Raw genomic sequence first — 13,834 nt, forward strand, 5'->3', positions numbered from 1 at the left:
ATGATCATCATATACTCAAATCTCCATCCAAAGGTGAAAGATACTAGATATAAAATATTTTCAATTGGTATCTTTGCCTTGCCTAGGATTGCATGTGCTTAATTTAATTCATTGCAATGCCTAGTGTGGGTTTTAAATATGGTAGGTTGCTTGTATGTCTCTCTCTCCTATGAGCAACCTACATGGTTTATTAGTTGTAGGTTTCTTTCATGGTACTAGTTCTTCAATTGGTAATCACTAGCTCTTCAATTAGTATTTCTTATATGCCATGAACCAATCCATAGGATAAATTCTGCATTGTTATCAATAATAAGTGCATATCTCTTACAAGTATTCAACACTTGTATGGTGTTTTTTATTTGTTACCAATTGGTATAATCTAAGCTCACGAGTCCTATGAAGTGATCAACAAGTCCCCGAAGATATGCAATACTTAAAAGATTCAATTAGTATCATTGTCAATTCATTTTCTGCATTTAAGCTACCTCTATGCATGATATGTCTTAAACTTCCTATCTTATCATATTATCTAGTTGTGCATATGTTTTACTCTCATCATATGAATGCACACATAGAGGGAGAGTTTATACCATGTGAGTTTTATGATTTAGGATCCTTGTTTGTCTTTTGTAATTGGTATCAATACCTCCTATTCTTTCAATTGGTATCACTACCTCATATCTTAAGTAGTATCATATGGATCATATTTTATGAAACTCTCTCCCAAATACTCTAAAGCTTTCCCTTGAGTTCAACATGTATTTATAGCCTTTTTGAGATCGTTGAGAAAGGGGAAGAATTTTGAGACCAAAGCAAGAGGCAAGAGAAATCAAGATGCAAGAACTATCTCGAGTAGATTGTTGACAAAGGGGATGCATCTTGAGTTGACAAAGGAGATGAAAAAGCTCTTGTATGGGTCGATCAAGGGAGATATAAAAATAGGGGATATTGTAGCAAAAACAGGAGATATAAATTGGTAAGAACATGATTGTCTTACAGTTAGTATCATAATTTGTTCTTACTATGCATCCAAGCAAAGAAATATGGACTTATGAACTTTGAGATCATGTATTCTCTTAATTGGTCTAAATTGGTATCATTTGCCTCTTGCTTTGGTTGTGTTTTCAACAATCACCGAAAAGGGGGAGATTGTAGCGAAAATGACCATACTAGGTCATGATTGTGATTTTGATGATTAATGACAACATAGTTATTGGGACTAACATGTTTATCAAGAATATATGTTAGTAGTTCTCATAGATGTAATATATCAAAAAGCCACCACAGCTAGGACAAAGTTTGATTGAATTGGAAAAAGTCCCAGAGAGATTGCACTCACCAGAAGGTCCGGCGATCAGAAGAGATGCACGCCGGACTAATTCTTACAGAGAAGAATCCAAGCGCAGAAGATCGAAGATCTACTCACCGGATAGTCCGGTGATGAAGTGATGCACACCGTAGGCTTCACCGAAGCATTTAACAAAAGGTGTGGAAAACCTAGAAAAGAAGAAGTTCTACACAACAGAAGGTCCGATGATGAAGACAGTGCACACCAGAGTATTTTGTGCAAAGAAGAAGTTTGGCGCGGTCTGGCTCGGGAAAACTCTCTGGATAGTCCAGTGATAAATTGATGGTTATACCGAACAATCTAGTGTTCAGAAGAACTCTGAGTGGAATTCCAATGACTAGTTTCTAAGAATATACGCACCGGATCATCGGGTGTTTACAGAATATGTGAGCCGTTGGGATAACAGCTAGTCCACGGGGTTGAGGCTATAAATAACCCTCCACTCATTCATTTGAAGTTGCTGGAGTCCAGAGAAACCTTTGTGCACCTAAGAAGACACCCAAGTCATCTAAGAGCATAAAGTGTTCATTCAAGACAACTAAGCACACTATTAGTTAGTGATTAGTATTTATATGACTAAGAGAAGAGTTGCTAGGTGCTGCAACTTAGAGTATGGATCAAGGAGTGATCCAAACGTGTACCAAGAGGTACATCAGCATCTTGGAGTCTTGGTGACTCGCCGGTAACTTGTTGACTCTCTGACTTGGTGTGGAGCGACGGCAAGAGGATTGTGTAGGAACATAGAATCCCTTGTCTTTGTGACTAAAGCTCCAAAGTGAAGATGACGTACAAGTGACTGGAAGAGAGGTTAGTGATGAGACCTCGTCTTGGTGGCTCATCGTGCTTGAGACCTTATATTTTAATTTGGTATTTCAAGAACCGTGACCAAAAGAGATTTGACAACTGGGAACATATCCTTTATGGAGCTCCAACGTGAACTAAGAATAGCTTATGTGCCACCGATACGACACAATAAAAATCCCTCGTGCCGAGTTTATCTCTTTACCTCATTTATATTTTCACATTACTTACTTACAATTTACCTTACAATTCTTTTAAACGATAGAGTAGATACACTAAAAAAGCCTAGAACACATTTAAATATAAGATAAACTTAACTTACGAAAATTCTAAAACTAATAATTTTAAATATCCTAATTAACCCCTTCTTAGGACATACTTGATTCCCTTTAACCTATCGTGTGTAGACAAATTCATATACTTTCAAAAGAGATCCCTTCTAAACAGGCATTTTCCCGCAAGGGCGTGAGCAACTGCTTTTAACAGTTGCCGGTACTCGATCAATTTGTGTGTAACAATTTACTAGCCGAAGGATTAACAAGAGTTAGGAATCATTGACCTTTCGATCCAAAATAAATGTCTCCTTAGTGCTACCAGATGAGGATGGGATTTGGGAATCAAGTACCTCAGCTGTAAACCCTAACAAAAGTGAAAGAAAAATCGTGATTCACATTTCTACTCTAGCCTAATAAAGATTAAGAAGGATCCATAAAATAGGACACGTTTCAAATACATGATAAAACACAGATAAGATTTTGTGAAGATAATTGGGTAAGTACTAGGCGGCATTCCACTTAACGAACAATACCCATTGCTTTCTAGCATTGCGAGGGAAAAGCACTATTCCGCTTCATATATCCTTCCATTGTCCAATCATAGAAGATAAACTTATAGCATGGAACAAAGTAGTGACTAAACTGGTCAATATAAATTTATCTCAAGAAAACGATGTCCATTGATGAAAATTACATGTGAATAGACAATTCTCGATCCAATCCATGTATCAATGGTCAACAAAGACATCCTTGGTTGTCTGTTGGGAAGGGTGTCTCCCCAATTGCAACTTCCCCTTCATCTTGTATAAATGTACAGTCACATTGCAAGACATTAACCGTTTTGTCAGCCTTGGTAAACCACCAATTTAGCTATTGTAACTGCGCTTCGTCTCATCAGTAATCTAAGAGCACATAGATAATCTAAAACATTTAATTTTATTCCTAAAATAAAATTAGCACTAGTAGCAAACCCTAACATTGATGATAATCATGCTTAAATCCCTAAGCACCATTGCTAACTCACTTGTCTCTCCCAGCCAAAGGATGTTCGTGCTCTAATGCAGCAACTGACAGGCTACTGCAGCATTAGAATAAATAAAGGGAAATACCACTGAAACCAAAAAAAAAAAAAAAATGTCACTGTTCATATGTCACTGACATAGTGATATTTTCACTGTTCATGGCATTTTTCCAAATGACCCAATAATAAAACTGTCAGACATCAATGCGCTGCTATTGAGCCTTCTGTATGGCAATGGAGCCCCCAATGCGCTGCCATTGAGGTAATCTCTCATTGTACCAATTTACTTCATTTGCGGTACATTACATACGCTACAGATTCAATGATACATTGTTGGCGTGATTCTTGACATTCCTCGCCAAACTGCAACAATTCACATAGCATCAGGTATGTCAACATGTCAGCAAATTGCTTATGCTAATGCTGCTAGGCATATAGGGGTAAAAATGTCAATTCATCAATAAATTTAATAGTAGAGCCCTTAATGAAGCAGTAGATGCAGTTGGCAGTTGTTCATGCAATGCTGGCAGTCTGGGGGTAAATTATCAATCAGTTTTGCAACATTGCATGCACAAAAGATGAAAAAAGGACTGATGTAGCAACGATGACAAAAAAAATTAACTCAGGAATTGATTATATCTCCAAGAGTTGTGCACCGGAAAATTAAGATAACAAGCTTTCCTGCTCATAACACCAAACATACATGAAATATTATACCATTTAAAACACCAAACATACATGAAATACTATACCATTAAAAACACTATACATACATGAAATACTATACCATTAAAAACAACAAACATACATGAAATAACATAAAAATTTCAGAGATATACAGATACCGCTTGCAGACAAGCAAGGTTGGTTAATGATGAGATAATCTTAATGCAAGTACATAGAAAGGAACACAATCTGATGGTGCATTTTCTACACTACCACTACCACTTTCCACCAAATAAATCTTATATGGTCACAAAAAAACATGTATCGTTATCAGTTATTAATCTAAAATTCAACCGGGAAGTATCAAAACAGAGGGAATTTAACAGCAGAACAAATAAACATCCAGCATATATGTTCAGGGAAACAGTTATACAGTTCTCTTGGGATTTATACTTTATAGCACACATATAAAGGAAAATATTGTCAGTTCTATTGGCAAGACATTTGCAGCATCCCTTTGTGACTTATAAAAGGGATTAGACCTTACGTGTCACTAATGCCCAAATAGTATCAATAGAAATGATAGCTTATAATGACAATTGTCACATGGACTGAATACAGATACAATGCACTTTACAATTAAGTATATGCTCCAGCCTCCAGCAGAGGAAACGTTTAGTTGATAACTGTTTTGCTTAGTTACTGCTGCATAACTGTACTCATGTTTCTCGATGTGTCAGCTTGTGGTTTTCCATTACTGGATCGGTAAGGAAATATCTAAAGATCAAATTTGGAGGAATACCCACTGGCAAACAGGATGGCAGTGTCCCCAAGTGGTTGATATTAAGAGATGTGTAAAGCATTTTTATGTACTACTACAAAATATTTGCCTCTTGCATCATTATACAGACAAAATTTTCTTGCTCGCATAAACCAAATTTTGAGGGTAGAGAAGTCTGCAAATCCTACAAGTTGATGCCAAAGATCCAATCCAAAAAAATGGTAATTTAATTGTGCAAACTGTTGGATGGAGGCAAGAAAAGTTGGTGTTTCTTCCTTCCTCTAGTAACAGAAAGAAACGGTGATAATTTAAATTAGGTTCCTTTTTGCAGACTGACTGGCTGGTAAAAATAAAGCAGCCAAATGACTAGAAAAATTGACTCAAGATGTTGCAAAAACAACAATGAAATATGGATCTAAGGGCATGTTTGGTTGGATGCTGAACTTCACTACAGTCCACGGTTTTGTTATGCATGTTAGGAAAGTGTTTGGTTCCTATCGACAATTTAGTCATGCCATTATAACTAGGTCGCACGGGTCATAGATACTAGAACAGTGGCAAGATTTTGTTAGGCTTTGCTTAAGTTGTAGTGTCGTTTTTGTTCACCACAAGTTAGACGAGTTGGGTAAGTTGGCAACCTTACAGTAAAAACCAAACAGGTCTTGAACTATTTAAAATATGCATGAAGCACTCATGAATAAAATACCCAATTTTAAATCTGACAAACTTTAGCGGAAAGTATTATCATTCCAATATTTTTCCTACAACTGGAGACAAGCAACCAGAAACCCTCTCAAGTCACAATAAAATCACTAATACAAATAGACGCTATAAATACAGAGAGCAAACTGCAATCAAATCAAAACAAATGAATCATACAAAAAATATGAGCAAGGCTATTACTAACATTTTCCTTATTGAATTCTGCTTAACAAGAACGAGTCTTTAATAACAAAACATAAGGTAAAAAAATGTCTCATTCTGGCCAATAGAGAATGTGTTGTTTCCCTCCATGTTCATACAGCAATTCTAAGAGCGTACTTCTTTTTTTTTGCATCTAACATGCCTGATATAGCAGTACAAACCAGGCTAAATACAAATATTATACAGCAGATTTTTTGTTTCATGAAAATACAGGAAAAAAAAATATCCAGCTGGGATGATACTAATAAAATTTTGGGAAAATTGTAAAAACCCACCTGCAACTTTGGGGGTTTGTCAAAAAAAAAGACCCTATAACTGTTGACTGCACATGTGGTGCATGTGTGATTTCATAGGGTTACTAGGGTGGCGTAGCGATACCTAGCTTAGCTTCCGACATCTCTGGAACCATTTAATTGAGCAAGCATTTCATTATTTGGGCTCCTTATTCACATACTTTTGAATATTCATCCTATATAAGTGTGCAAAACCAGAGTGGCAGATCTAATTTAATGGTCAAGTAGACTACAAAAAATCATTCTAGAAGCCACGTTGTCATTTTGGAAATCACACAAGCACTATATCATGTGGTCAAACAATGCTAAGGGGGTATTGACACCAAATAAGAGTTGTAGGGGGATCGACAAAAAACAAGTTCTAGGGGGGCTTTTGACAAACCCCCAAAGTTGCAGGTGGGTTTTTGCAATTTTCCCTAAAATTTTCTCCGCAGGGGTGGGTTTTTTTTTTAAATGCTTTGCTATCAAATAAAATAATTCCTAAGCAACTGGTACAGATTGACAAAGAAATGTCAACAGTTAACACTATCATCTCTGTAAAATTGAGAAAGGCACCAACCTTGAAATAGGCCTGCAATTTCTTAACCACATCCATATTCAGTTGTTCTCTAGGTTTACCCAGGTCAGCTTCTTCTTTTTTTAAATACTACAGATAGCAAATAAGTCTAACAAAACTGCATTCATCCAACACAAGAAAGTCTTTACCTCAACACTACTATCTTTCACATGCCCACTTATGGATGGCATTAGGTTCAAACTGACTAACTGACAAATAGCATTCTAAGGAATCCAACTGAATGAAACGAGAATAGTAAGTTCATAATGATCTTTAATACTTCCGATAACAAAATAAAATTATCTAATGCCACCAGCATTTCTCATCATGCAGCAAATACAGCTATTCCATTGCTGCTCATGTTTGTTAACTTAGATACGAACGCTCGGTCCTTGGTTCTATAACTAGGCTCAGTAAGACGTTTTCAGCTCCTATATTTGTTGTATACAACTCAAATTCTCCTATGTTTCACATACTTCATTGCATGATAGAGAAAAGAACTTCTAAGGTGAAGTATAGCTTATGGGGCATTTTCTGATAACCACACAATAGAATAAAAAAATGTTAAGTAGATTAATGTTTCATGAAACCTAAAATGAATGCCAAAAAGTTGATTCAAGTAACTTACTGAATCACTCTAAAGATTAGAAAGACACCTATTACAAAAAGAGCAAAAGGTCGACAAAATTTAAAAAAAAAAAAAAAGACAGCCATTCTGTACCAAACATTCTAAAACATTAGGTGAGAACTCTTAAGAATAAATTGGAAGGACAACATATCCTGAGTCGAAAGGATTTACCATGACAAGTGAGCAGAGGGTCCAGCAATCTCCATCCCAGGACCTCGATAACATAAAAGCAAAACCAATTTTCAATTGATATTCCATATGAGGGTATGTACGAAAGCAAACAATTTAAATTAGGAAAAAAACAATACTTTGATGCAAAAATAAAAGGTAGAGTTAGTACATGTGCTTGTATTTAATCACTTCACATACATTTACTTTTTGTCCATCCACAACTTATCCTACAAGTGGAGTATCGGGATAAGAAACTTTGGGTTGCTAAAATTTGGTTTTCTGATAGCCATCCCCAAAACTATGTATAGATTCAAACATGTATACATTAATGAAAAGACCAAGTGTCCAGGACATAAGAATGCTAACATTCTATATTAAAAAAAATACAGACATCACTCTGTCAACTTATAACTCATATAGCCAACTAATCACATAATGATCAATTTACAAAAGAGCAAACAAAACCACTTTGATGGGTTCAAACACACTAAGTTACCCAGATATCAACCAGGGTACCTTCTTATGTTGGCCCTTTAGAATATATAATGTGCACACAGCAGAGCCCTGGCAGAATCCTGAATCAAAAAATAAATTAGAATCTTAAAACGCATGAGTAGATGTAGAAACAAATTAATAGTACAGAAGGCCTGTTTTAATATTAAATAAACAACTTGTCAAGCAGTACAAACATCTGGTGCATTGCACCTCCAGATAAGTAAATGCCTGAGGCCAAGCATACCGGGCATGCAATCTTAAACATCAGCAGAGTACATGCAGGCACACAAATGAAAAAGTGTGCCTGGTGTAAGTATGCCAAGCACATGCAAAGATTTGCTCACACCAGTAAAAGCAACAGAGTTACACATATAACCTTGCTTGTCAGTCATCCGAGTAAGCACAACTGTTAAGTGAAATGAAGCGGACTTTCATGTATGTCTTGTAAACCCACAGGAAATAATGTATACAGGGAATGGAATGCCAACTGGCTAGTTGTCTTACAAGCAACAGAACATATCCAAATGATAAGTGCATGCAGCAAGGTCTGCAAGATAGCCATCTCTTCCATACTTCCATGCTTCATCCACGTACTCTGATCTCATAGCTCCCAGGACACAAGACAGAAATGCCGATGATTAGACAACAGGAACCCAAATTGTATTTTACAAGGTAGATGCTAAGTTCAACAATGTCAAGAGGAATCAACATCTTATTTTCACTTGCCAGTGATAAAAGGATGGCTAAGTGCTTGTGATATGGTTATCCTCTTTTCTGGATCTAAGACAAATATTTTATCAAGAAGATCTTTAAAACTGGATATCATTTTTGGATCCTCGCCAGGAAAGTTTGAAATCAAAGAAACAATATCCTTTTGTTTGATGTTCAAAATTAACCTTCTCACAGCCTGCAAACAAAAGGAGAATGAATACAGAATTCAAATAATCCAAACAGAAAATAGCAAAGAGGGTATGGTTACAAAGACACCTTTTTTGTCAAAGGATCCTCCTCGGTAGCATGAAAATTGAGATCTTGGTCAAAGTGTTGCATCGTAAAGGCACCCTATGTAATGGAAACATTCAATTAGAGCAGTATTTATATGTTCACTCAGAGTTCAACAGAAGTATGCGATTTTTTTAGACGAGAAGTATGCAAGCTTGCAGTTTTACAACAACACAAGGAAGAGCATTTCATTCTTTAAGGTTAATAAATGATTCAAGCATGAGAACTAACCTTTCGAAGCATCTTCTTAGGAAAGGGACCCTTCAATTCCATATGAAGCCGGAGCATGTCATTATTTGATGAACCTGGAAATAAGACTTTTCCAGTGTAAAGTTCATATAGACAGCAGCCAACTGACCACATGTCCAACGGGTGGTCATAGGGCAACCCGAGAACTGCAAGAAAACAATTTGTTAAGTGAAATACATTTCGAATAGAACACCTGTGTACAGACAACATTTCGAAATAAGGTACAAATTGAAGAAAAAACTCACTTATCTCTGGTGCCCGGTAGAAACGGCTAACAAGATAAGGCGTAACCTCATTCATTCCAGCAAGCATAGCGTTGCCAAAATCACATAGTTTCAGTACATTCTTAGCCTCGTTCACCTAAAATACAAGCAATGGACAGTTGGACACAGTTAAAAAGGACATTTACTCGATAATCTTTACAATTATGTAGTGTGCTTGTGCCACATGGAAGGATAAAATGACAGCATAACTATAAAATTCGACTTTTTATGTATCAAGTGGTTAAATCTGTAAATATATTTATGCAAGCAATTCTAAAAGAAAGACAACTGAAGATAGTTTAACACAATAAAAATAAATAAAATGGTGCTAAGGAAGATGACATACCAGCATATTATCTAGCTTTATATCGCAGTGCAAAACTTTGCAATTCTTCAGATGCTTCAGGGCGATGAAAAGCTGCTTTGAATATGCCCTCACCGCAGTCAGTTTAAGCCCAATATTACGACCAAATTTCTTTAATACCTCACGAAGATTCATATTGAGAGATTCAAAAACTAAGCAAAGATGGTTCCGGTACATGAAACTAGAAATAAACCGCACGCAGTGGCGTCTGTCCTCGCGGTCCGCACTTGCAAGTTTTTCCAATATTGAAACCTCTTGCTTACCAGCCTTGTACCTGTATAACCAAATATTGAATTACATGGTCCTATTTTATTTTACATACTAGAAATATCGCCAGAAAAAATACATCTAGGGAGCTAAACTTACATTGTATCGTTGTTGCGAATAATTTTAATAGCAACTTCTTCGGGATCATCTTTCCCAGCTTCAAGATATTTTGCCCGCACGACTGTTGAGAACACACCCTTCCCATGCGCTGCTGTGATTTCATAACGGCCACCAAGCAATTCCCCAAACCGGTAAGCTGCATAGAGTTGCAAAAAGGAGAAAATGAATGAATGGGTAGCACATGAGCAGAGTTTGATCGCAAACAAAACAAAGAAACTGACAAGAAAAAGTGAGTGTAAGATAGCAGAAACTTACTGTAGTAACCATCTGCATCATCCCAGTTGTCATGAATAGCATTTCTCTCATCGTGCAAACCATCATCCTTGCCCTGTCCAATACAGTGAGTTAAGATTGAGTAAACAAAAGATGGGCACTGTATCTAAGATTGGGGGGAAAACAAGGAGCAGTGTTCCATCTTCAAAATTTGACCTCTTTTAGTTTGACACGTAAATGATACATATTCAGACGAATTAACATGTGGATCATGTTTTATCCCTTCCCGAGGCCTTTTGATCAGAACAGTATGGCACTTTTCTTTTAAACTGTGTCCCCTTTCTGGAAGACTTCTAAGAAAAACTACAACTTGAATGCTGAAAATCTATTACTAACATGTTAATAATTCTTACAAGCACACATAGTTCATGAAAACAGTTTGCAGCAAAAGAAGAATTCATATCTAGGACCTCTAAGTAGCAGAAGGGATAGGAATACATACCAATTTTCGAATTCCAGCAGGTGATTCCCCAAAAATGTCATCACAAAACATATCAGCTGATCTCTCGCTCTGGAAATTTAAAATAGTATAAATTTTCTGGATGATCTGAATTCATATAAACTATCTAGCAGGATAGCATAACACAATTACCTTGGGGGTACCCTCTCCAAGACCTGAAATACCTATCATCCTCTCATTACCCAATGATCCCGTGCTAGCTAAAATGCCATTGCGAGCAGGAGACTTTCCCACAGTGAAGTCTGAATCGCCAACAAATACCTCTGGAGAATCATGCTTATTTTCAGCTTCGCTGTTGGCCATAGAGCTGCTATCATTATCTTCATTCAGATGTGCCATTTCATCTCTATCCATTGCTCTTACTTCTGTACAAGCAACAGTACATCTCTCAGTAGCAATTAATTTAATTTGGCATAGCACAGTAAAAGTGTATTAGTCTTGTATTAGGTGAACCTCAAAATTAGCTAATCAAGTTACCTTCATCATTGCTATTTGGTACAGATTCCACCTGCTGCTTCTGCAATTGTTGCTGCCTGAACTTTGCCATAATAGCTTCTTTCCTCCTCCTTGCTTCCTCTTTAATTTTTTCAGGGTCATCTTCTTCCTGTATTGCTAACTGCTGCTCAATTTTCTCTTGGTACTCCTCTTCATCTTCTTCCCTAACATCAAGGAAAGAGTAACTATGAAGTGCCAGAAAACAAAAACAACGAAATAGAAAAAAGGAGGATGGTTAGCTATTAGTTAACTGTGTGAAATACGCCTTACTTGAAAGAATTTTCCTTCATTTCTTCAGATCTCCAACTTTTATGGCCAATATCTCTAGCTTTCTCCCCGGATCTTGGCCTCTCTTTGTAACCATCAAACGTGCTGTATTTTGAGCGTGTAGAATCCCTGTGCCTATCACTGTTACTAACTTTGTCCCGTCCTTCTCCCGTTCTATGAGTTTCACTTCCCTTAACCCTTTGCCATTCCATGCCCCAATCATCTCTCACTTTCTCCCTTTCGCGTGCACTGTCAGCCCTATCAGATTCTCTATGCCAATCCTTACTTGTATCCCTCCTCTCATGATCTTTATGCCTTGAACTACCAGTCCGTCTTTCCCTCTCCTGGCTTTCATCATGAACACGTACACTTTCCCTTTGGTCAGATCTACTGCGACTGCTGCTTCTTTCTCTGTGCCTGTAAGTAGCTTCATGTGAATCGACTTTGCCTCTATGTACTACGCTGCTGCTGTGCCTCCGATCATCTCTATAGCTTTCCCGCCTATTGTGCCTATCACCATGTCCATCACGAACAACACGGCTGCTACTCCTTTCTCTTTCATTCTCCCGGCTCCTAGTCACATGTCTACCAGACTTCCCATTCCGGTCATTGCTGTCAGGATCAGAATCAACCCTTAGACTTGTGCGCGAACCATTAGCTTCAGCACCTTTCTCCCTGGACCTTGAGTGGTCTCTGGCATGTGCTTCACTGTGGTGCCTTGAGTAAGGAGATATTCTAGAGAGATCTTTGGAATGAGAATCTTTAGAAGATGAAGTGTGATGGCCATCTCGGTGCCTCCTTCCCTTCCCGCTTCTCGATTGCGGAGATTTTGAGATGCTTTGACTTTGTTCGTATCCTTTGGTATCATCAACATCACTTAAAGGGATACCTCCAATTTCAGACTCACGGGCACTGTGAAGCGACTTCCCTTCATTTTTTGAGGATGAATGAGTAGGCAGAGCAGAAGCATGCAACTTGGTTGCATCTGCATTTGAGTCTGTATCAGCACCATTAACAAAGGGCTCCTGCATTTACAATACATCAAACAGTAAGTAGGCTTCCCATCTATAGTGATGCAATGGAGAAACAACAAAAGGAAATCCACGTAAAACTAACGACATAGCAAAAAAAATGAATGTGATATGCGCCACTAATTTCCCAGTTAGACTGCAGCACCTGAATGACGAGATGCATAGTTACTCAATTTTCAGGTGCAATTCAACTCATCACAAGGAGAAAAAAAGTCAGCAGAATTGGCTGTACCAAGACAAGACTGCAAAAGGCTTTTTTATAATTGATAGATATGACCATAGTTGCTTGCGGTTATTGGTTAGTATTCAGATGTATTTACCAGCGTATGCAGTTCCCTCTGAGAGCAATTGAGATGACAACGTCGGAACAGATGAGCAAGCCGGAAGACTTGACTATGAAGCGCCGAGATAAAGGGGAGAGCGAGAGAGATATACCTGAGCAAGGGAAGCTTGTGGAGCGGCGGAACCTGCATCGACATCCATAGCAGCAGCGGCGACAGCATCGTCGAGTATCTCCCCCTCCTCTACCTCGTCATCCTCCATCGAGTTTGCCGCCACGGCTACCGGAGAAGGGTGGCGGTGGGTTCCACGGTGGTGGTGGCGCTTGGGGGATGCGTCGGGCTGGGCGTCCTCGGGGGAGCGGCAGTGCTTGGCCGGGGAGGGCTCTCCGCCTCCGGCCATGGGTTAGGGTTAGAGGCGGTCTGCTCGATGCCGAATCGACAACCTGTTTGTTAACATAGCAAATCCGGTTCAATAATTCCTTTGCTTTATTGAACCGGTTTATGTATAACAATTTGCCCTCAAATCTGGGGTTAGTCGAGCTTAAATTCGATGAGCAACTCAGACTATTGGTTCCATTTCCCCAAAAACGATAGAATCTGAGATTTTTGGGATTTTGATGAATAATATAGTTTCAGCACTTGATATATAGTCATGTGGATTTTTCGGACAAATTATGGGGTTTAAGAAGTGTCGGTGCTAATGGTGTGAAACTAGATTCTCGCCGTGATTAGGACAAGTGCATGACGAATCTGTGTTATGGTATAATTCGCTCATTGAATATTTTATTGATCCTTTTGAATTG

General features: G+C 38.1%; 1 protein-coding gene across 2 annotated transcripts; it reads right to left on the reverse strand.

Moving 5' to 3' along the window:
• Nucleotides 1–3,055: 3,055 nt before the first annotated feature.
• On the reverse strand, nt 3,056–13,516 carry LOC133904680 (uncharacterized). 2 transcript variants are annotated; one of them, XM_062346154.1, is made up of 16 exons: nt 13,186–13,516; nt 11,723–12,744; nt 11,435–11,616; nt 11,090–11,322; nt 10,940–11,008; nt 10,480–10,552; nt 10,204–10,360; nt 9,820–10,111; nt 9,456–9,570; nt 9,193–9,356; nt 8,947–9,021; nt 8,464–8,866; nt 7,981–8,039; nt 7,634–7,691; nt 7,465–7,507; nt 3,056–3,808 (listed from the first exon to the last, which is right to left on the reverse strand). In XM_062346154.1, exons 1-12 carry the CDS (start codon nt 13,429–13,431, stop codon nt 8,678–8,680), a joined length of 2,817 nt encoding a protein of 938 aa, XP_062202138.1. In that variant the 5' UTR covers nt 13,432–13,516; the 3' UTR covers nt 3,056–3,808; nt 7,465–7,507; nt 7,634–7,691; nt 7,981–8,039; nt 8,464–8,677. The 2 variants fall into 2 exon arrangements, with proteins under 2 accessions (XP_062202138.1, XP_062202137.1); XM_062346153.1 differs by lacking the exon at nt 7,634–7,691.
• Between the last annotated feature and the right edge of the window lie 318 nt (nt 13,517–13,834).

This window comes from Phragmites australis, chromosome 22 (genome assembly GCF_958298935.1).
Source record: "Phragmites australis chromosome 22, lpPhrAust1.1, whole genome shotgun sequence".
Lineage (NCBI taxonomy): Eukaryota > Viridiplantae > Streptophyta > Magnoliopsida > Poales > Poaceae > Phragmites > Phragmites australis.

What these genes read in the sequence shown, in the direction of transcription:
- LOC133904680 (XM_062346153.1), bottom strand. Translation starts at nt 13,431, where the DNA reads ATGGCCGGAGGCGGAGAGCCCTCCCCGGCCAAGCACTGCCGCTCCCCC. An exon ending in ATTCGCAACAACGATACAAT is followed by an intron (nt 10,112 to 10,203) that starts GTAAGTTTAGCT and finishes TTGGTTATACAG; the next exon opens with GTACAAGGCTGGTAAGCAAG. An exon ending in AGGATCCTTTGACAAAAAAG is followed by an intron (nt 8,867 to 8,946) that starts GTGTCTTTGTAA and finishes TTTTGTTTGCAG; the next exon opens with GCTGTGAGAAGGTTAATTTT.